This window comes from Grampus griseus (assembly GCF_964374135.1).
Source record: "Grampus griseus genome assembly, chromosome: 14".
Taxonomy (NCBI): Eukaryota; Metazoa; Chordata; class Mammalia; order Artiodactyla; family Delphinidae; genus Grampus; species Grampus griseus.
This window is the reverse complement of record NC_139008.1, coordinates 47,858,925-47,882,887: the sequence shown is the minus strand read 5'-3', so window position 1 is coordinate 47,882,887 and position 23,963 is coordinate 47,858,925. Positions and strand designations below refer to the sequence as shown.

The window sequence follows — 23,963 nt, the reverse complement described above, 5'->3', positions numbered from 1 at the left end:
TGGGCATCCTACCAGCGGCCATCAGGCACCCTAGTTATGGGGAGACACTAACTGCACGTCTTCCCACGCTGCCATCTTGACTCCACCCCCCCAACAAGGCTTTTAATGTAGGAATTGTGGAATTGTTTCCACGAAGTTATTTTGTATTGCTTCTTTCAGGTTCCAGATTTATCATCTTATTGGTGGAAAGAAATTTGTGTATGTGAACATATTGGCTTGAAAGTGTTCCCACACGCACACACACACACAAAAATCGGGTGGCATAAATTCAAATTCAAATCTGTATAAGGTGCAGGGATATTGTGTAGGTTATTTTCCAGGAACATGTTTTTCCCTGCGAGAGTCGAAGTGGAGGAAAAGCTTCCTTGATATTTACATATAATGGTGGGTGGTTTGTTGTTTTTTCCTAATCTCGCCTTTCACTGTATGCACAGCTCTATGAGACTCTTAGTTTTATTCATAACTCTTCATCTCAATTCCCTTGTCAAAGATCTTTATGTCTTTTTTATTTTCCCAGCCTGGGATTTAAAATCCAAGGCTCATCCATTACCAGCTCTGATCACAGCTTGCCAAAACATTAACTCACATGGTTATTTTTCATTATTTCTAGCACCTGGGGATTTCAGTTTCTTGTAAGCCCAGGCCTTCATTTAAAAAAAGTGTTTTGGCATATATTAGGTGTCATTTTTAGGTATTTGTAAGCAGTAGGATTTTCATATTGGATTAAACCACTATTTTGCCAGAATAGGAGATCTTTAGTGATTTTTTTTAGAAAATAAATTCATTCACAAAAAAACTTGTGTTGATTTAAAGAAAAACTTTAAGTAATAGGAAAGATATTAAATGGTACACAGATTCGGTTCCCTGATAAGCAGACTTTAAGAGTTTGGAGTATTTATTAAGAAGTGTCCTTGGGACTTCCCTGGTGGTGCAGTGGTTAAGAATCTGCCTGCCAATGCAGGGCACATAGGTTTGAGCCCTGGTCCGGGAAGATCCCACATGCTGTGGAGCAGCTAAGCTCATGTGCCACAACTACTGAGCCTCTGCTCTAGAGCATGCAAGCCACAACTACTGAGCCTGCATGACAAAACTAGTGAAGTCCGTGTGCCTAGAGCCTGTGCTGTGCAACAAAGACAACCACCACAACGAGAAACCCCCGCACAGCAATGAAGAGTAGCCCCCACTCACTGCAACTAGAGAAAGCCCACGCGCAGCAACGAAGACCCAATGCAGCCATAAATAAATAAATAAATAAATAAATAAAAAGAAAGAAAGAAGAAGTGCCCTTGGGAAGCACACCTGGTGAAGAAGTTGGATTAGGCAGAAAGAGAAGCTGTTATGCAACCTGCAACAGAGAAGAACAAACCTGACTCCATATCAGATCTATTCCTTTAATTCTAACCCTTGTGTTCTGTTGCCTGTGCTCAGCCATGCTGGCTCTGCTCCTTTTGTAAAAGAATGTTGCTTATAGCCTGAAATATACATGATAACCCATTCTCAAGGTTCTGACCTTTGAAGGTATAACACTTTTCCATACATATAGAGATAAAAAGTTGCAGAACAGAAAATAATAATTGTCTTCTTGGTGTTATATAGGAACATTGTGACCAGACCTACTTGGACAGCTGCAGGAACAAAGGATTCCTGCACCAAAAAGTTTGCAAGAATGAGCCATACCTCCTTCAATCTTAGTATAAAAGAAGCCTGAATTCTAACTCAGGTAAGATGGTTCTTTGAGACAGTAGTCCACCATCTTCTCAGCCTGCTGTTTTTCTGAATAAAGTCTCTATTCCTTGCCCCAACAACTAACTTGTCTCTTGATTTATTGGCCTGTCATGTGGCAAGCAGTACAAGCTTGGACTCGGTAACAAGCCCAGTGAAACCCTTTCCTGACCCCAGAGGGTACTCTGGAGCTAACATGTCTCTTCTAACTCACCTCAAGTTAGACTGACATGGTCAGGCCTTTATGTTCCCGAACTGATTAGTCATTGGAAGTTGCCTCTCCCAGGAAGGAGGCATAACTTTGGGCTATGCAGTTGTCTGCACCTGAGACAGTCTCTAAAGGGACTGACTGCTGAAGGCTGTCTGTGAACTTCATTTCCAGCAACTGGGCAACAAGTCCCTCTTTGAAGAGAGGATCTGAATGGCACTTCCCAGTGTCCTCCACATACATTCCACAGTCAATAAAGTGGAATACAAAAGATAAACTTAGCCTAGCTGGTCACAGACCCTAGAAGTGAGAAAAAAGAATGCCAACCCTGGCTTAAAGCAGGATTCTAAGACACTCCCCTCCAACCAAGAACACAGGAGCTGTATGGTCTGATCACCAAAATTAATGATGATTAATTCCAAGAAATGCCAGGAAGGATCTGGTCAGGAAGGACAAAGAAACTAGTGTTCCAGTTGCCTGCAGGAAAAGGCTCCACTGTTCCCACTGCATGATTAATTATTGATTTGTCTTTTTAACAATTTAATAAAGATAATTACTCTATTAGACTCAATTCTGACTCAGAAAGAAGAATTAGTTATTGAAGTTCTAGTGATAAGATACCCGGAGAGAAAATGAGCATGCCGTTAAAAAAATGTAATGGGATATGAAAGCATTGTGTTCAACTATAAAACACCATTCAAACATACTCTAAAACTGTAAGGTTTTATTATTTTTATGTAGCACCTATATTGTAGTATATTGTAGATAATGCTGAACTTGGAGTCAGAAGATCTGAGTTTACATTCTACCTCTATATAGGAAGAATTCAACTCAATTTAATTCAGCAAATATTTATTCATATTAAGTATGTGACAGACACAATGCCAGGCACAGATCTTGCCTTGAATTAAAGGGAAAACAAATGCTATTGGTTATATTTGACAATCTCTAGGTAAAGGAAAAAGTGATAGGGATCTGAAAATTGGTAGATAGTTCTCCTATTTTCAAGATGTAGAAAAATATATTCATATTCTAGAACCAGCTTGATGCCAATCTCCTTAATTTCTCTTTCATTTTTTGAACAAATTTTTATACACAGTTTGTGAGCCTTGAGTTAAGGAGATATTATCACTAAGAATCAGGAAGTTTTTTGAGAATGTTAGGTTCAATCTACTTTTTCTTTTCTGAAGGACTAACAAGTCTGGGGAGTAGCATTTATATAAAACACCTATATCCCATTTTTTATGATATCCTGTACACAAAATGTTGAAATGGGAACTGAATGAGAATGGGATTTAGCAAAGTTTTTAGCCAGCTCTATAACCATGTATAACCCATATTTCTGGTTCATTTCATAGCTTGTAAATGTTCCAAGGAAGGTTACTTCTCCATGGCTTCCTCTACTTTCTTAACTACTGATTCCATAGGTACTGTTCCTGACACTAGGCTTCTGTGTGGGGTTGAAGGTGGGGGATCAGGAAGGCGTGTCTGCCTACCTTCTATCTACCAATGCCTATTAAGGCATCTTCCCAAACAAGGGCAGTGCACTCTGTACAAGGCATTCTGATAACTAAAATTTTATTTTTTCAACCTCATCACATGTAGATTTTTATCTGTAAATATAATATTAGAGATTTATGGTGGATTATAGTGGGCTCTAGGCTCTAAACTTGGTCCTGTCTGGTTAACGTCTGTAACAAGAATTTGGGTAAAAGATTGCAGGGCATGCTTGTCAAAAAATATGAATGACAGAAAACTAGGAGAGTTTGATTGATATAATTGATAGGTTGAAATAGTCCCAAATGAACACAATGAAACAAATAGACATAAATGTAAAAGATTTCACTTAGATTCAAAAATTTAGTGAACACATAAGGATTAGGAGATACCTGGCTGTGATGGTCAACTTTATGTATCTATTTGGTGAGTACAGTCTCCAGTTATGAAGTCCTACATGAAACTAGTTTTTGTTGTGAGGGCATTTAGCAGGCACCTTTAAGTAAGTGAGATTATCCTAAATAATCTGGGTTGGGCTGATTCAAACAGTTGAGAGGCCTTAAGAATGGAACTGAGGTTTCCCTGAAGAAGAAAAAAGTCCACCTGTAAACAGCAGCTTCAGCTCCTGCCTGAGACTTCCAGTCTGCCTTGTTGATAAACTACCCTGTGGGTTCCGGACTTGCCCAGCCAGCTCCCATAATCGCATAAGCCAATACCTTAATATAAATCCTTTAATATATATCTCCTACTGGTTCTTTTTTTCTGGTTGAACCCTGATTGATACACTGGCTTAGTACCTTTAGGTGTGAAAAGATTTCAGTTTGCTCTAAGTTTGTTATGCGTTAATCGCTATGAGTGGGGGCCAGAAACAACTCACAGGATCTTAGAAACAATATGCACGAGCCACAGTATCCAGTGAAGGGGAGCCACAGCTCCATTGCTGGAGTCCATACCCATAGCGGGATTATTCTGTCCACCTCCAGCTGCCTAAGATCACTGTGGGGAAGGGATTTTGGTGTAATGGAAGCTAACTTTATAAGAAAGAGATATATTAAATAATGTCACAGGTTGCCCTGTATGATATAGTGAGCTTAGTCACAGGTATTTAAGTAGGAGCTGGTGTCGTCTGCCAGGAATATCTGATGAAAGATACAAGACTAGATGACCTCTAGTGTTCCCTAATTCTAAGGTTCTGTAATTTTACTTTTAATAACTATGCTTCTAATGCATGCCACTAAATGTCCTCATCCTTTTAGTTCATGCCATTTAATTTCCCTTGTCTGGAAAACCTAGTGTGTTCGTTGTCTTCTGATTGCTTTTCTAGAGCCATTCCATCCTGCTCTATGCCCATATGGGCTTCTTCAAAGGACTCCCTTGCCCTCCAGCTTCTGGTGAGATTTGGCTGAGAGGCACCAGCTGGAAGTACGAAGGGTAGGAAGAGAACGAGGTAGGAGTATTTATTCTCCAGCTCCCCAAGTCTGGGTTGCTGCAGGCTGGCTTAGTCCCTTGACCTCACATCATAGTTCTGTCAGAGGGTCCTCTCCACATACCTCTTGCTTTCTTTCTCAGCATCCCAGTAGCCACTACTGCCCTGAGACCCTACAGACCTAGGGGTGGTAATGCCACTGTGGTTACTATCCTAGGTTTCTCCACACCCTGTCTGCACTTTTAGAAATAGGCCCTTGACTAAATTTTACTCATATAAATTTAATTTTTTATTTTTTTAAAAATATTTATTGTATATATGTGCCACATCTTCATTATCCATTCATCTGTCAATAGACATTTAGGTTGGTTCCATGTCCTGGCTATTGTAAACAGTGCTGCAATGAACATTGCGGTACATGTCTCTTTTTGAATTATGGTTTTCTCAGGGTATATGCCCAGCAGTGGGATTGCTGGGTCATATGGTAGTTCTATTTTTAGTTTTTTAAGGAACCTCCATACTGTTTTCCATAAAGAGGTAGACACAGAAAATGGACTTGAGGACATGGGGTGGGAGGGCCAAGCTGGGGTGAAGTGAGAGTAGCATTGACATATATACACTACAGAATGTAAAATAGTTGGCTGGTGGGAAGCAGCAGCATAGCACAGGGAGATTGGCTTGGTGCTTTGCGATGACCTAGAGGGGTGGGATAGGGAGGATGGGAGGGAGGCTCAAGAGGGAGGGGATATGGGGACATGTGTATGCATATGGCTGATTCACTTTGTTGTGCAACAGAAACTAACACAGTACTGAGAAGCAATTATACTCCAATAAAGATCTATAAAAATAAATAAATAAATACATCACTTCTCAAAAGTAAATTTATTTATTTGGTTGTGTCCGGTCTTAGTTGTGGCAGGCAGGCTCCTTAGTTGCAGCTCACCAGCTCCTTAGTTGTGGCATGTGAACTCTTAGTTGAGGCATGTATGTGGGATTTAGTTCCTGGACCAGGGATCGAACCCAGGCCCCCTGCATTGGGAGAGCGGAGTCTTAACCACTGTGCCACCAGGGAAGTCCCCATATGACTCAAATTAAATGTGTCATTTGTTTCCTGTCAAAAATCCTACCTGGTACTTCAAGTAACATGCATGTCAACATTTTTATGTCCTATATAGAGCCAACTCTTCAAATGAGCAGTCAACCAGTCTTTTGGAGTAAATGTGGGAAAAATACTCTTAAAATATTAAGATTAAAAAAATTTAAAAATCTTTGTCGAAGCAAGACTCTCATAAAGACCAAGGACAGACTAGGTCAGTAAGAGTCCTTCCAGCTCCAAAACTAACATCTCTCTCCTCTGGAATCCCTTGGTTCTCAATGTCTATCTATTGCTCTTATTAGTAGTGATCATTTTTCTATGTTTACTTCTGGCAGAAGGAAACATTTTCTAATTTGTGTAAATCTTGATGAATGGATGTTATGACTATTATAAGACAGGGGTTCTCAAATGTCCTTGAAACATTTAGGTAGGCATCAATGAATGCATGTACGCTCCCTAGAGATGTGGAGGACAGGAATACATTTCTTTAAAGTCTTAGGTTTGATAATTCAAAGTGTGAGTTTTGAAATCTACTGCATACATTATACTGTTAGTACTAAAATGAAAATGTTTTCAATTATTTACCATTATTTTTTTCCCCATAAATTTATTTATTTATGGCTGTGTTGGATTCTTATTGCTGGGCACGGGCTTTCTCTAATTGTGGCAAGCAGGGACTACTCTTCGTTGTGGTGTGCGGGCTTCTCATCGCGGCGGCTTGTCTTTGTTGTGGAGCACGGGCTCTAGGTGCGCGGGCTTCAGTAGTTGTGGCTCGCGGGCTCTAGAGTGTAGACTCAGTAGTTGTGGTGCATGCGCTTAGTTGCTCCATGGCATGTGGGATCTTCCTGTACCAGGGCTCGAACCCGTGTCCCCTGCATTGGCAGGTGGATTCCTAACCACTGAGCCACAAGGGTAGTCTCTACCATTATTTATTTCCCTTAAAATATTCAAGTAAATTTGGTGCTCAGGAAATTGAGCATCTTTAGCATACAGTTCAATATTTGCCCTAAGCCATTTTGAGAAGCAAGGGATTAAAATTTCTTAATATTGTCAGCATACATTTGTGAGATGCATATGGTATAGTGGCTAAGAGCTAGAGGACTTTGACACCAGACCGTCTAACACCAGACCATCTAAGTTCAAATCCTAGTTTCCCTACTAAATATTGGTTTTATAATGCTAAGCAAATTATTTCTCTGTGTTGCAAGTTTCACACCTTACAAAGTGGAAATGGTATAACCTATCTTAAGTTAAGTGAACATTAAAAAATATGGGGGATGCTCAATTAGAATTAGCTTATTATCTATTATTATTAGGTATAATATAACCAGTTCCATATAAGGGAAAGGGATCTCATTTGAAGGGTGATATTAGTTACTCTTTTAAACAGCAGAAGCTCTCTTAAACAACCTCTACCTACCTTATTCGCCAAATTAATCAATGATTTTCGTGTCTTCTATCCAACTTACTGACCGATGTCCACAGCATATTGAACTAGTTTGTGGCCAGTGGGATTCTCTTTAGTACAGGTGTTACTTCTGTTCCCACCCTTTGCATACTTACCAAAGATCAGGAGTGCTTGATCGCAAATCTATTTGTATCAATTGTGCTGTTATTATAATTACAGAATTTAACCAAACAATATGTAAACTTACTAAAATAAGTACAAAAAGAAAATGTTGTTTCCATGTAAAGTGATTGAAATATCATGAAAAAACATGATAAGGTGAGCCACTAAAAGTTATCAAATTTAATTGTAGGCAAAGCATTTATAAATGACTGGGGGGAAAGTCTGCAAATATCTGGAAGGATCTTGCCCATACTTCTTCCATAAATATTTTTAGCTCCTTTTTTTCATTAAAAAACTGAGATGGGAAATCATAGATGATACAGTTTGAGTGTGGTTTATACTAGAAATGCCAATCAGTAGACCAATGCTAAATAAAAGGCAGCCCATGTTTCTATGCCAAAAAATGGTCAAATGTACGTTTCAATGTATATGATTTAGATTTAAAAGAACTTTAAGATATGTACATATTTTTATAATGTCATTAAAAACTGATATTCTTACTTTATCTCTGCCAAAGAAGATTCCCTCTCCTAAATAAGATGTTAAATTATAGAAACTCATACATATGTGTTAGAAAAGAGAAAGTTTTCATGTATCAGACTTAAATGTTGAAAATGAGCCTTAAATTTTATAATTGAGCACTAGTTAACTCCTGCACACAGAATCTATGGAGACATTGTTCATATTTTCTTTTTTTTAATACATCTTTATAGGAGTATAATTGCTTTACAATCGTGTGTTAGTTTCTGCTGTATCACACAGTGAATCAGCTATACGTGTACATATATCCTCATATCCCTTCCCTCTTGCATCTCCCTCTCACCCTCCATATCCCACCCCTCTAGGTGGACACAAAGCACCGAGCTGATCTCCCTGTGCTATGCAGCTGCTTCCCACTATCTATCTATTTTACATTTGGTAGTATATATATGTCCATGCCACTCTCTCACTTTCTCCCAGCTTACCCTTCCCCCTCCCCACATCCTCAGGTTCATTCTCTATGTCTGCATCTTCATTCCTGTCTTGCTCCTAGGTTCCACAGAACATTTTTTTTTTTTTACATTCCATGTGTTAGCATACAGTATTTGTTTTTCTCTTTCTACGGTATTTGTTATCCCTTTCCAGATATTTCTCTTCATTCTGTATAACCAACTCTAGGTCCATCCACCTCACTACAAATAACTCAATTTCATTTCTTTTTATGGCTGAGTAATATTCCATTGTATACATGTGCCACATTTTCTTTATCCATTCATCTGTCGATGGACACTTAAGTTGCTTCCATGTCCTGGCTATTGTAAATAGTGCTGCAGTGAACATTGTGGAACATGACTCTTTTTGAATTATGGTTTTCTCAGGGTATATGCTCAGTGGTGGAATTGCTGGGTCATATGGGAGTTCTATTTTTAGTTCCTTAAGGAACCTCCATACTGTCCTCCATAGTGGCTGCATCAGTTTACATTCCCACCAACAGTGCAAGAGGGTTCCCTTTCCTCTACACCCTCTCCAGCATTTATTATTTGTAGACTTTTTGATGATGGCCATTCCGACCGGTGTGAGGTGATAGCTCACTGTAGGTTTGATTTGCATTTCTCTAACTATTAGTGATGTTGAGCATCCTTTCATGTGTTTGTTGGCAATCTGTATATCTTCTTTGGAGAAATGTCTATTTAGGTCTTCTGCCCATTTTTGGATTGGATTGTTTGTTGTTTTGATATTGAGCTGCATGAGCTGCTTGTATATTTTGGAGATTAATCCTTTGTCTGTTGCTTCATTTACAAATATTTTCTCCCATTCTGAGGGTTGTCTTTTGGTCTTGTTTATGGTTTCCTTTGCTGTGCAAAAGCTTTGAAGTTTCATTAGGTCCCATTTGTTTATTTTTGTTTTTATTTCCCTTTCTTCACGAGGTGGGTCAAAAATGATCTTGCTGTGATTTATGTCACAGAGTGTTCTGCCTATGTTTTCCCCTAAGAGTTTTATAGTGTCTGGCCTTAGATTTAGATCTTTAATCTACTTTGAGCTTATTTTTGTGTATGGTGTTAGGGAGTGTTCTAATTTCATTCTTTTACATGTAGCTGTCCAGGTTTCCCAGCACCACTTATTGAAGAGGCTGTCTTTCCTCCATTGTATATTCTTGCCTCCTTTATCAAATATAAGGTGACCATATGTGCATGGGTTTATCTCTGGGCTTTCTATCCTGTTCCACTGATCTATATTTCTGTTTTTGTGCCAGTACCATACTGTCTTGATTACTGTAGCTTTGTAGTATAGTCTGAAGTCTGGGAGCCTGATTCCTCCAGCTCCGTTTTTCTTTCTCAAGATTGCTTTGGCTATTCAGGGTCTTTTGTGTTTCCATACAAACTGTGAAACTTTTTGTTCTATTTCTGTGAAAAATACCACGGTAGTTTGATAGGGATTGCACTGAATCTGTAGATTGCTTTGGGTAGTAGAGTCATTTTCACAATGTTGATTCTTCCAATCCAAGAACATGGTATATTTCTCCATCTGTTTGTATTATCTTTAATTTCTCTCATCAGTGTCATAGTTTTCTGCATACAGGTCTTTTGTCTCCCTAGGTAGGTTTATTCCTAGATATTTTATTCTTTTTGTTGCAATGGTAAATGGGAGTGTTTCCTTAATTTCTATCTCTGATTTTCCATCATTAGTGAATGGAATGCAAGAGATTTCTGTGCATTAATTTTGTATCGTGCAACTTTACCAAATTAATTGATTAGCTCTAGTACTTCTCTGGTAGCATCTTTAGGATTCTCTGTGTATAGTATCATGTCATCTGCAAACAGTGACAGCTTTACTTCTCCTTTTCCAATTTGGATTCCTTTTATTTCTTTTTCTTCTCTGATTGCCATGGCTAAAACTTCTAAAACTTTGTTGAATAATAGTGATGAGAGTGGACAACCTTGTCTTATTTCCTGATCTTAGTGGAAATGGTTTCAGTTTTTCACCACTGAGACTGATGTTGGCTGTGGGTTTGTCATATATGGCCTTCATTATGTTGAGGTAAGTTCCCTCTATGCCTACGTTCTGGAGGGTTTTATTGGCATATAGCTTCTTGTAGTAATCTCTCATAGTCATGTGTATTTCTGCAGTGTCAGCTGTTACTTTTCCTTTTTCATTTATAATTCTATTGATCTGAGTCTTTTCCCTTTTTTTCTTCATGAGTCTGGCTAACGGTTTATCAATTCTGTTTATCTTTTAAGACCCAGCTTTTAATTTTAATGATCTTTGCTATCATTTCCTTCATTTCTTTTTCATATTTTTCTGATTTGATCTCCATATTTCTTTCCTTCTGCTAACTTTGGTGGTTTTTTTTGTTCTTCTTTCTCTAATCACTTCAGGTGTAAGGTTAGGTTGTTTATTTGAGATTTTTCTTGTTTCTTGAGGTAGAATTGTATTGCTACAAACTTCCCTCTTAGAACTGCTTCTGCTGCATCCCATATGTTCTGGGTGGTCGTGTTTTCATTGTCATTTGTTTCTAGGTATTTTTTGATTTCCTCTTTGATTTCTTCAGTGATCTCTTGGTTATTTAGTAGTGTATTGTTTAGCCTCCATGTGTTTGTATGTTGTACAGTTTTTTTCTCGTACTTGATATCTAGTCTTATAGTGTTGTGGTCAGAAAAGATCTTTGGTACGATTTCAATTTTCTTAAATTTACCAAGGCTTGATTTGTGACCCAATATTTAATTGGTCCTGGAGAATGTTCCATGAGCACTTGAGAAGAGAGTGTATTCTGTTGTTTTTGGATGGAATGTCCTATAAATATCAATTAAGTCCATCTTGTTTAATGTGTCATTTAAAGCTTGTGTGTCCTTATTTATTTTCATTTTGGATGATCTGTCCATTGTTGAAAGTGGGGTTTAAAGGCCCCTACTATGATTGTGTAACTGTCGATTTCCCCTTTTATGGCTGTTTGCATTTGCCTTATGTATTGAGGTGCTCCTATGATGGATGCATAAATATTTACAATTGTTATATCTTCTTCTTGGATTGATCCCTTGATCATTATGTAGTGTTCTTCTTTGTGCCTTGTAATAGTCTTTATGTTAAAGTCTTTTTTGTCTGATATGAGAATTGCTACTCCAGCTTTCTTTTGATTTCCATTTGCATGGAATATTTTTTACATCCCCTCACTTTCAGTCTGTATGTGTTCCTAGGTCTGAAGTAGGTCTCTTGTAGGCAGCATATTTATGGGTCTTGTTTTTGTATCCATTCAGCCAGTCTATGTCTTTTGGTTGGAGCATTTAATCCGTTTACATTTAAGATAATTATCGACATGTATGTTCCTGTTATCATTTTTTAAATTGTTTTGGGTTTGTTATTGTAGGTATTTTCCTTCTCTTGTGTTTCCTGCCTAGAGGAGTTCCTTTACCATTTGTTGTAAAGCTGGTTTGGTGGTGCTGAGTTCTCTTAGCTTTTGCTTGTCTGTAAAGGTTTTAATTTCTCTGTTGAATCTGAATGAGATCCTTGCTGGGTAGAGTAATCTTGGTTGTAGGTTTTTCCCTTTCATTACTTTAAATATGTCCTGCCACTCCCTTCTGGCTTGCAGAGTTTCTGCTGAAAGATCAGCTCTTAACCTTATGGAGATTCCCTTGTATGTTATTTGTTGCTTTTCCCTTGCTGCTTTTAATATTTTTGCTTTGTATTTAATTTTTGTTAGTTTGATTCATATGTGTCTTGGCATGTTTATCCTTGGATTTATCCTGTATGAGACTCTCTGTGCTTCCTGGACTTGATTGACTATTTCCTTTCCCATGTTAGGGAAGTTTTCAACTATAATCTCTTCAAATATTTTCTCAGTCCCTTTCTTTTCCTCTTCTTCTTCTGGGACCCCTATAATTCGAATGTTGGTGCATTTATTGTTGTCCCAGAGGTCTCTGAGACTGTCTTCAATTCTCTTCTTTCTTTTTTCTTTATTCTGCTCTGCAGTAGTTATTTCCACTATTTTATCTTCCAGGTCACTTAACTGTTCTTCTGCCTCAGTTATTCTGCTATTGATTCCTTCTAGAGAATTTGTAATTTCATTTATTGTGTTCATCATTGTTTGTTTGCTCTTTAGTCCTTCTATGTCCTTGTTAAACGTTTCTTGTATTTTCTCCATTCTATTTCCAAGATTTTGGATCATGTTTAGTATCATTACTCTGAATTGTTTTTCAGTTAGGCTGCCTTTTTCCTCTTTATTTGTTTGGTCTGGTGGGTTTTTGCCTTGCTCCTTCATTTGCTGTGTATTTCTCTGTCTTCTCATTTTGCTTAACTTACTGTGTTTGGGGTCTCCTTTTCACAAGCTACAGGTTTGTAGTTTCTGTTGTTTTTGGTGTCTGCCACCAGTGGGTAAGGTTGGCTCAGTGTGATATGTAGGCTTCCTGGTAGAGGGGACTAGGGCATGTGTTCTGATGGATGAGGCTGGATCTTGTCTTCTGGTGGGTAGGACCACATCCGGTGGTGTGTTTCGGGGTATCTGTGAACTTATTATGAGTTTAGGCAGCCTCTCTGCTAATGGGTGGGGTTTTGTTCCTGTCTTGTTAGTTGTTTGGCATGGAGTGTCCAGCAGTGGAGCTTGCTGGTCATTGAGTGGAGCTGGGTCTTAGCATTGAGATGGAGATCTCTGGGAAAGCTCTCACCGATTGATATTTCTAGCGGCTGGGAGGTCTCAGGTGGACCAATGTCCTGAACTAAGCTCTCCAACCTCAGAGGCTCAGGCCTGACACCTGGCCGAGCACCATGACCCTGTCAGTCACACGGCTGGGTCATACTGGAGAAGATGCCCTGAAGCCAGGAGATAGCTTCATGGGAGACCTGGCAGAAGGCTTGTTTGATGAAATCAGGCAAAGGATGGTGAAATTCTGTACCCATGCTCTACTCGCGAAGGGGAAAGTGTGCCTCAGGAAGGTGAGCACGCGCTTCCACTGTTTATATTTTCTAGACTCTTCCTGCATCCAGAGAAATCTATCAACTAATCAGTTATGTCTTTACTAGAGACAGTTTAAGATTGCTAGACCAGAAATAAAAGAGCACTATATTAACTTCAATTTTCTTTAAAGAATGAGGGTTTCTATTAACAGAATATCTGAAATGTTTTATTTACATAATTATGGAGGTTTTTTTATTCATGAGTCTTAATTATCAACCTTGCTTATTACCATCAGTACAAATTCTAAATTAAGTCAGTGGACAAAAACTGACAAAATTTAAGGATTTTGTGTGTATAACTCTTTATGACCATATCCTAAGACTTTTTGGAATGTAGCTACAAAATTTGATTTTAGAGTACATGAAGTCATTTTTAAGTTACCTGTGAGAGGGCATTCTACTTACAATGATTTTTACTTCTTTTCCACAGATGTTTATTTTGAATTCCTTTTATTCTTAATTTATGCTGATTCTTCTTTTTTTCTAAGAGATTTTCTTTTTTATTGATCACATTAATTGATTTTTTTTGTTCCAATATATTTGATAAATATTGTTTGATTTCACTCACTGATACCTACAAAAAAAAAGATTTTTGCTCATTTTTTTCATTTGTAGCTTTTTAAAATGAAACAAGTGACTCTTTAAAAACCAGCTTTAGTGAGATATAATTCATATGCCATAATTATAAATTTATAATTGTACATTTAAAGTGTACAATTCAACGACCTGTAGAATAGTCACAGATATGTGCAATCATTACCACAATTTTAGAACATTTTTATCACTTCAAGAAGAAACCATGAGTCCTTTAGCTATTACCCTCCCTCTTCTCTCATTCCCTCTACTCCCAGCCCCGTGCAATCACTAATCTATGTTCTACATCTCTACACATTCCCCTATTCTGGATTTGCATATGAATGAAATCACATAGTGTATGAATTTTCGTGACTGACTTCGTTCACTTAGCATAATGTTTTCAAGTTTGATCCATGTGGTAGTATGTATCAGCACTTCATTCATTTATATGGCCAAATATTATTCTTTATATGGGTATACTACATTTTGCTTATCCATTTGCCTGCTGATGGACATTTGGACTGTTTTTACCTTTTGGCTATATGAATAATGTTGCTATAAACATTCATATACAAGTTTCTGTATGGATAAATGAGGACTTTAAACGTGATTCTTCTTATTGTAGGGTTGCCAGGTTCAGCAACAGAAAATACAGGGTGCCCAGTTAAATCTGAATTTCACATAAGCATGAATTTTTTAAAAGTATAAGTATGTGACAAAGATTGTATGTTAACAAATGGACCCATAGTGTATGATGGCTCAGTGGCCGCTCTGCAATAACCAGGTGTTCAAGTCAGTGGCAGTTCTGCTCTGTGCTTTCATTCAGGGACCTGGGCAGATAAAGGCTGTGCCAGCTTCAACATGTGAATTCCAAGGTTTCCCAGAGTATTTATATCTAGCAGACAGAAAGGGAAAGAGCACAGAAGATCTTGTGCAGAAAGCGTTTTCTGTTTGTTTGTTTTGTTTTGTTTTTTGCTTTGTTTCATTTGGTTTGCTTTGCTCAATTTTCTTTTATAGGCCAGACCGAGAAGTGGCACACACTGCTTTCAGTCACTTTCCATTGGCTGAAGCTGTCACATGGCCCCACCCAACTGCAAGAGGAGTTGGGAAATATAATCTATCTGGGTATCATGAAGAAGAGAACATGGACTTCGATGGGCCTCCAGCATTCTTTGGTACAATGGGATTATCATATATTATTGCTATTAAAAGAAATTGAATTTTTCAATTCAAAAATAGCCAACAGCTAAGTTGAGGAGGCAGTAAAGCTTGGCAAATGCCTCTGCTTATCTGGTGTTTCTATATCCTCCTTCTAAAGAGGCTCTTTCCTGATTTAGATTCCTTTCTCGCCTAGTAGGAGTGGGCAGAACAATAGCCAGCTGGAGCTAGTATCAGGGAGCCCTGGCAGACAGAGAGCCTTCCTCTAACTCTTAAAAGCATCTGAAGATTATATAACTCAATAACAAGTATTTATTGAGTGTCTACCTCAGACCCTGTTCTAAGAGCTGGGGAGATAGACACGAACAAAAATATTCCTTGTCCTCATGAAGCTGATGTTCTGGTGGGGAAGATAAGAGTCAACTGATAAAAGGAGGTTTAAAAAGACAAGAGTAAGGGGATGGAACTGATTGAAGTTGGTGTTATTTGATACGGATGGTAAGGGACAAGTTCTCTGATAGTATTTGAGTAGACCCTCTAGGAATTGAACACATAGTGGCAAATAAGACAGAAGAATTTTCTGATCTTATGGAGTTTTCATTCGTCTGTGAGAAGACAGACAATAACCAGTAAACAATTTAGTATCATGTATCAATACATGCCATGAAGAGACTAAAACAAGGAGATGTCAAAAAGAGTGATATGCAGGGTAAAGAGGGATTGGTGTACAGGTAATTTAGATTGGATGTCCAAGAAGCCTCATTGAAGAGGTGACTTTGTAGCCAAGAATTTAATGACAGGAAAGTAGTCCTGCCTAGATATGGGGCAGAGCATTCCAGGCAGAGGGAATAGCAAGTACCAGTGCTCTAAAGTGGAGACAAACGTGTATGTTCTAGGAACGCAAATAAGGCCCCAGTGACTGAAGGAGTGTGAGCTAAGGGGAGAATTACAAAAGAGAAAGACAGAGAGAAGTAGGGATCATATCCTGTAGGGACACGGTAAGGAGTTGACATTTTATTCAACAAGAATAAAGACAAGAGGAAGACACTGGAGGGTTTTAAATGACAGGCTCTCATTTAAATTTTAGAAAGAAGGAACATTCTGGCCGACACGTGAAGAGCAGATTGCACAGGATTAAGGGTGGAAACAAAAAGTACAGTTCAGAGACTATTGTAGTCAACCAGGTGAGGGATGATGGGACTCAGATGAGTGTAGAAGCAATAGAGATAAATTACATGGGCAGATTTAGGATATGTTTTGGAAGTAGTGCAGATAGGGACTGTATATAGGCTTATCCCCAAGGACAAAGCTGAAGATAACTTCTTGCTTTTTGGCTGGACCAGCTGAGTTGATGGAGATTCCAGTTACAGGGATGAAGAAGAATGGGGAGCAGGGAGGAATTGTGGAGGAAGGAATTATTCTCACACCGCCACACACATACATGTGGTAATGTCTCCAAATTGTGTGACTATATACATGGAAAACAAAAATTTTTGGTTTTTTGTCTAAGTGGGGATAAGTGTGAATCATGTTTGCTATGGAATGGGAAGTGAGCATCATTCCCTGCAAATGGGAGATAGCTGAGAAGTTAAAGAAGAACTGGAAGGTAAGGATTCTTTGCCTGTCAGACTTACTTTCCCTAGGGCTCAATAATCAAGGGTGTATCTTGCTTTCCTTAACTATCTGTGTCCCCTTTTCCCCCCATTTCACATGCCCCAAAACAGTCACTGTTCCTTGGCACTGTGTAAGGTCCTAAATTCTGCTGAAAAACCTCTTTGGGAAAAGAGTACATGAAAAGTAAGAACTTATTGAAATCATCAGTGAGGACGAGAGCAGTGGCAAATCCACACTAGCTCAGCACTTCCTCATTAGTGGCCCCTGTTGGGGGGATGAGTGAGGTGCTACAGAGCTGTGACAGAGAGAGCAAAATAAGCGCTAGCAGCCCAGCCACATAAGGTCTTGAGGTAGGAGGACTTGGTCCAGCCTGTAGCCTTATGGAAGTTGGCATGACTTTTCCCGTGGAAGGAAAACAAAGCAAATTCTCTCAGCTCCACTTAAGGTCTACAGAATCAAAAACTCTGGGGGTGAAGCCCAGCAATCTGTGTTTTTACAAGTCCTCCAGCTGATTCTGATGCATGTGAAAGTTTGGGAACCCCTGCCCTAGGTCGTAGTGAAGAAGGTAGACAGCAAATTAAAATGGAATTAAAGTACACAAATAAAATATTATAAAATTTCTATCACTCATCAGACAGTGAAGATATTTACACACATAACAAAGACACATTGAAGCTGATTGTCTGGATTATGGTTTTTAACAAGGAATTTAAGTTGTAACAGATTACTCGAGCTTTCTAGGTCTTAAATAAATGTGTATATATATATTTATGGAAAAAATGACTGGCACTTTTAAATTAGAAAAGCTCACTGATTTAGTAGTTTTTCTCCTTTAAAGTAAGATTTTACTTATGAGATGCTTAAATTGAAGCAAATGTATTTTTGGTAATGATCTTATTATTTTTCATTTTTCCTAGACTATATTCAGTTAAGGATATAAAATAATATTGAAAACTTTTTCCTAACATGCTTAAGTTTTTTTAAAATAAAGCAAATATGGCAATAGCCACTTGTAAATTAAAACAATAACTACCTCTTACATAGAAGAAATAACTCATTCATCAGTAAAAATATTTCTTTCTCTTGGCAAAGGCAACACTAATTATTTTATTGTGTATTTGTACATCTACCTTCAAAAGTCACCAAATAACAACAGTAGACAGCTATCCAAAGATAACTTCTGAAATGTGGGAAAATGGTGAAGTAGAAAGTAATAGAGGAAAAATAAAATAGCATCAGTGATACTAATAATACAGTGCTAATATAACATTTCTATTAATTGGCAGATGCATTATAAGAGTAGCTTTCTGAATTTAAGAGCACATTAAGAACCAATACATATTAGAGTATTTATATTCTGCATTTTTACACGCAAGGAGCAGAAAAAATTATAGTTAAACATATAGCCGTATTAAGTATTCATGGTACAAGGGATAAACAGGTAGTTAAAATCAAAAGGTAACCCTAGAAACCTGTTTTTTGTCATTAATTTCAGTACCTTTTTCCTCATAACTTTCACTAGAGTTTCTGTTTTGTCCCTTAAAAAGGAAGAAAATTCTGATATGCTACACCATGGATAAACCTTTGGGACTTTATGCTAAGTGAAATGTCAGTCACAAAAATACAAATACTGTATGTGTCTACTTATACGAGGTACCTAGAGTATCAAATTCATAGAAACAGAAACTATAACGGTGGTTGCCAGGGGCTGGGAGTAGGGGAGGAGTGGAGAGTTATTATTTCATGGGTATAAAGTTTCAGTTTTGAAAGATGAAAAGAGTTCTGGAATTTGATTTCACAACAGTGTGAATGAATGTACCTAATACTAATGAATTGTACACTTAAAAATGGTTTTGAGGGTAAACTTTATGTTATGTATATTTTACCATAATTTTTTTTAAAAAAACCTTGAATTCTGTAACATACTTGTTCCCAAGGGTTTTAGAAAAGAAACTGTGGTCCTGTAGGGATGAGCCACCAACTCTAAGTCAAGTAAGAAGGGAAGTGAGAATGTGAGGGGAATGATGAGCAGTAAAAGGGACAAATAGACTTGAGGTCCTGGTGTAACTGAAGTATTGACGGAGTAACTTGGAAAGCATCAGGGGTCATTAGAGACTTGGAAACTTGAAATTTTAATTTGAAAAAGACATAGTCCAGATTATGACCATGGGAGTAGAGAGGAGTGTGCAATTCTTGGAGCTAACAGGTCTAAATAACAGAATAGAGAGGATAGAATTCATGGATACTAAAGTCTCTAAGAACAATGACAGGAGCAGAGTTGGAGACAAAGACCATGGGCTACTTCTCTGTCCCCATCTCCTATTATTCTCCCAATGAGAATGTAGCAATAAGGAGGAAGATGGATACTGACCACCCCAACTAGGACCAATATTATTTTGCAATGGGAGAAAATTCCCAAGAGGGCTACAGGGAAAGAAGTTCTCAGGCGACAACCAGATTTCAGTTAAAATGAAGGTAAAGGCAGCATTTAGAGAAGTATGACACCAAGATAGGTGATTAGAAAAAAAATAAGAGTCCACGGGATGGAGAATCCACCCATTTTATAGTGAAAGTTTTAGATGGTAGCACCATATTTAATTAAATCTGTAAATCTTTACAGTATCTACCATATGCAAAAAAGTTTGACAAGATACCTTCTTACCCTTTAGAAGCTCACAATCAAGTTTAAGCAGTATCAAATGGAGGTTTCACAAAGCTAAAAAAAAATTAGAATCTTTTGGAAATTCCAGATTCCAGTGACTGTATTTGGTACATGGTAGGCATTGTGTTGAATGAATGAAATTTGTAATACAAAGATCTTTTAAATTTGAACATGCTTGGTTATTCTGATCCGTAAAATGGGGTTAATAAGTAACCATTTAAATAACTAATTAACTTCCTTCACAGAAATGTTAGGAGAAATGAATAGTATATGTGAAGGGATTTTACAAAATTTAAAGTATTACATAACTGTAAGACATAAATCAAGGTACCAAAATGTGTAAAAAAAAAATCTAACTATTAGAACAATAACAATAATCTCAAAAACAAGCAGAATGTGTCTGCTTAGGTGAAGCAGAGAAAGGAACTGAGGACTCTGGGAACTCCGGTGAAACTGTGCAATCCTGCGAGCTGGGCTACTTTTTCCTTGTTTTCAGAGTTTTCACTGTTGCTCTTGGTAGTGGTGGTTGTCATAATGGTCCCTCAGCCATACACTTGAATTGCTACATTGTGCGGCCTCAGTTACTCCATGGTAGGACATTAGATACCTGAGAGTCTACCCCCGCTCTGTGATCATGATCATTCTTTAATAGTGAAGGAAGTAATACACAGAACTCCTGAAAGTATTAGATCCTTAACACAAAACAAAGTGTCTTTAAACATTATGTTAAGTGTGAATGTGTGTTTTTAGAAAGTGTGTGTTGGGGGATGGAGGAGTAGATGATACTCTTGTGGATTTTAGAGTTATAAAGCCAGAAAGAGAAAACCTAGGGAAAGAGTAGCTATACGTAGGTGAGTGTTTAAAAAAATTATGGTGCAAATAGTAATTATTATGAAAGATAACTAGAATTTACCATGTCTATAGTAGGGGTAGAGCTAGGCAGAGAATGTTTTCAGCCAGATAATATCCTATTTATTACAAAGTAGACATGAAACAACATGGCAAGTTGAGTGAATTAAGGTTACTTGATCCTGGCTGTAGTATAGAATGGATGTAAAGGACTCTGCATTAGAATCATTTGCAGTCTTTGGTCTTTTCACTTCCTCAGTCTGTGCTCTATGAGGTTGGTGCTAAGGAAGGTAAAAAAAGAAGAAACTCTGGGGGAATTGAGTGAGATATATAGTTTACAAACAGGCCACCCTGGCATGTTTTCCATCTTTGACAGGAAGATAGTGCTATTGTTTTCCAATATTCTAAGATCTCTAGTACAGTTTATAGTTTTCTATTTTGCTTGGCTGTACATGGGTAGAGATGGGGTCCTCTCCCATATTTACTGTATAGGCCTCATCTATTAATCTCACTGGGGAGGACGCTTATGGGCCTGAGCAGCATCCTTGGTCCCAAGCAGTAAAGAGGTCCTCGAATCCAAAGGGGGCTTTTATATGTTATTGGGCAGGCACTACAAATCATAAGATAACAAGGAAAGCAAGATGACCTGATGAAACAGATGTCCTCAAATCTCTACCTGTTCAAGGACAAACTGAACTTTATGCCAAGGTCACTTCTATTTCTGCAGATAACAATCCCACTGCTAATTATGGGATGTGGTAGTTATGGGGAAAAAGCTAAATTTGCAGAGGTTTAGAAAATGCTGCAATGTAGAGAGTTTTTAATTTATATAAACATTTTTTCAAAGTTTACTTCTTTAATCTGGATTTAAGATTTATTCATTAATTCAATTAACATTTACTGAGGGCCTGCTATGTGCCAGGCACTGTTCTAGTTATTGGGGTAATAGCAGTGAACAACAGAGACAAAAACCCCTGCTCTCATGGAATTTATATTCTAGTGGAGGGAGAGTGACAACAAACATAACAAAATATGTTATGTTACATAATGGTAATTCTGAGAGGAAAAATACAGCAAGGAAGGGAGATAGAAGGTGTTATGATAGTGATTTTAGAGTGCTTGCAACTTTATAGAACGTCTAGGGAAGAACCCTCCAAAAAAGATGACATTTGAGCGAAGACCTGAAGGAGGAGAGGGAAGGGAGCCATGTGGATATCTGGGCTCAAGGATGTTACAGGCAGAAAGAACAGAAATGTGGGCACACATCTGGGGTTTCTGAGGAACAGCACAGAGCCCAGTGTGTCTAGAATGGTGTGTGTAAGGGAGGTGATGTCAGAGAAAAAGCAGTGGGGCCAGACCACAGAGTCTGTTAGGCAAGACATTGGTGTGAGATGGTTGCAAGGAAATGACTTAACATTTACAGGATTATGCTGATTGCTGGGTTGAGAATAGACTGAAAATGTTAAATTCTTTGAAGATGTCAGAAGACATCCTGAGGTTAATAAAGGTTAATAAGCATCTGTGACTCTATAAGCCAGACTGGTCTGTGCCCTTTTTGTCTTAGTATTTAGGACCTCAGACAGGCCATGGTGTATAGAAAGGCTCAGGCCTGATGACATTCTTATCTTCTCACAGTGGAATGAACAAATATTTGTTGAATGAATGAACAAAAAATATTGATTGAGAATGAAAAAAAAGGAACAGAAACAATAGTCAATAATTAGTTGTTTAAGAAAATCTGAGCATTCTGAGTAAACACTAGTAATAGTGCCTATAGCTTATATTTTGTATTGGAAAAATATAATGATTTAGCAAAATATTTACCTGTGTGGTGACATTTCTTTCTTTTTGCTTTTTATTATGTTTTTCTGCTTCGATAGCTGCAATATACAAACATTTTTATAAAATATGAAAACATTTTCTTTTTAAAAATTCACTACAGTTTCTTGTTAAAAAACTTTTGGGATAACTTAGAATTCTAAAAATAATAATTTAAAATAATATACAGTTTAAAGTTACTAATAGTGTGTTACAAAGTAATTCCTTTACTGATAATTTTTAAAGATGTAACTTGACACCAGACATAATCTAAATACTTTAATCAAGCATCATGAAATTGAGATAACATGAAAGAGTTCTACAAATAATGGAGTTAATTACAACAGCTGAAAACTTTCTGAGCTAGAATTTAATTAAAAAGTATCTAGGTAAATAAAAGCCATCTATTAATAGAGAATATTAATTCTATTAATAGAGAATATTAAAACATAGAATATTAAAACATAGAATATTAAAATATTAAAACATAGAAGAGAGAATACAGTCTTTTAAATTTTTATAGACTCATCCATAAGGCAGAGAGATACTAAAAATGAATATAGTTGAATGATATAAATATCTGAGAAATGTAGAGTAGTATAATTATATCAGGCTTTGAAATTTAAGCAAATAATTTTCACAAGCAATTTTTAATGAATCTTTTTATGAAGAATAGACTATATATACCATATAGAATACATATGTAGTTGTTGATATATTTCATTTTTGCACAGTACTTGAAATTTATTAACTTACATATTTAGAAAAATAAAAATTTGAAAACCTGATATAAAGGGGTGATACCTCATGACACGTCAACTACTTTGTTAGTATTGCTCAGTTTCAATTACTGAAAAATTATTTGATGCACAGCAAAAGTGACCCCACATATTTCCTGAAGTAAAAAAATGCATGTATGTGATACATTCACATTTTACAGACTGAAGAACTTGACTCAAGACAAATATAGGGTAGTCAAAATTTTATATTTCCAATAGTCATGAGCTTGTACTTTAAGAGCAGGTTATGAATTTTCTAATGTTATCTCTGACATTTTATTTATTAATTTGATATGTTTCATTCTTTCTCTCACTAATGAACTTTAGCACTTGGCCTCACAATTATGTTTACTTCATAAGCCAGTCCTTAAAGAAACTGGTCCTAGGTTGTTTGATATTTAGTCTTCTGTCAAATTAGAGAAACAGTTGGCAAATTCTAAATAAAAATCCAATAATTACATGGTGACAAATGCATTAATATAAAGCACATGAAAAATTTAAAGATTATATATATTTCATACAATTATGTACATTAGGATTGCTCTTTACCTTCAGGATGTAAAATAAATTTTACCAGAATAAAAATGTTGGGGCCATGTATACTCATTATCAGAGGCAACATAGCATCATGGCCCACCGTGTAGACTTTGAGTCACACAGGACTGTGATCAAGTCCTAATTTTATACCTACTTCATTAATTTATTATGCTAATCAAATGAAATAATCCATGTAACGTATTTAGCACAGTACTTAATACATGTTCAGTATGTTTAATAAATGTTAGCTACATATATAATAAAAATAATAATATTATTATTATTGTTATATGAAGCCTACTTCTTTAAAGGACTTAAGATGCCTTCAAGATAATAGTACATGTAAATTTGTATTTTAAAAGGACTATGGTGAATAAAGCATTATTAAAGACTTAATACTCTGTTAGAATTTATTAATGCTTTGCCTATAATATGACTTCTTTCTGAATTAAGGTATTTTCTTCAAAACAAATTACTTAGTCTAATTATATTTGTGTATTGGAAATCAGACAGTGTGACTGATATT

The 23,963-nt window shown here is 37.0% G+C and overlaps 1 protein-coding gene across 1 annotated transcript in view; it reads right to left on the bottom strand.

The window, feature by feature from the left end:
• The window catches only part of SEL1L2 (SEL1L2 adaptor subunit of SYVN1 ubiquitin ligase), a gene marked incomplete at its 5' end in the record, with an annotated part of 119,147 nt that overhangs the window by 79,050 nt on the left and 16,134 nt on the right, over positions 1-23,963 (bottom strand). The window contains 2 exons of the mRNA XM_082670289.1: positions 13,850-14,018; positions 22,128-22,183. Of these exons, the coding sequence (XP_082526415.1) occupies positions 13,850-14,018; positions 22,128-22,183 (225 nt within the window). The remainder of the gene's footprint in view (positions 1-13,849; positions 14,019-22,127; positions 22,184-23,963) is intronic.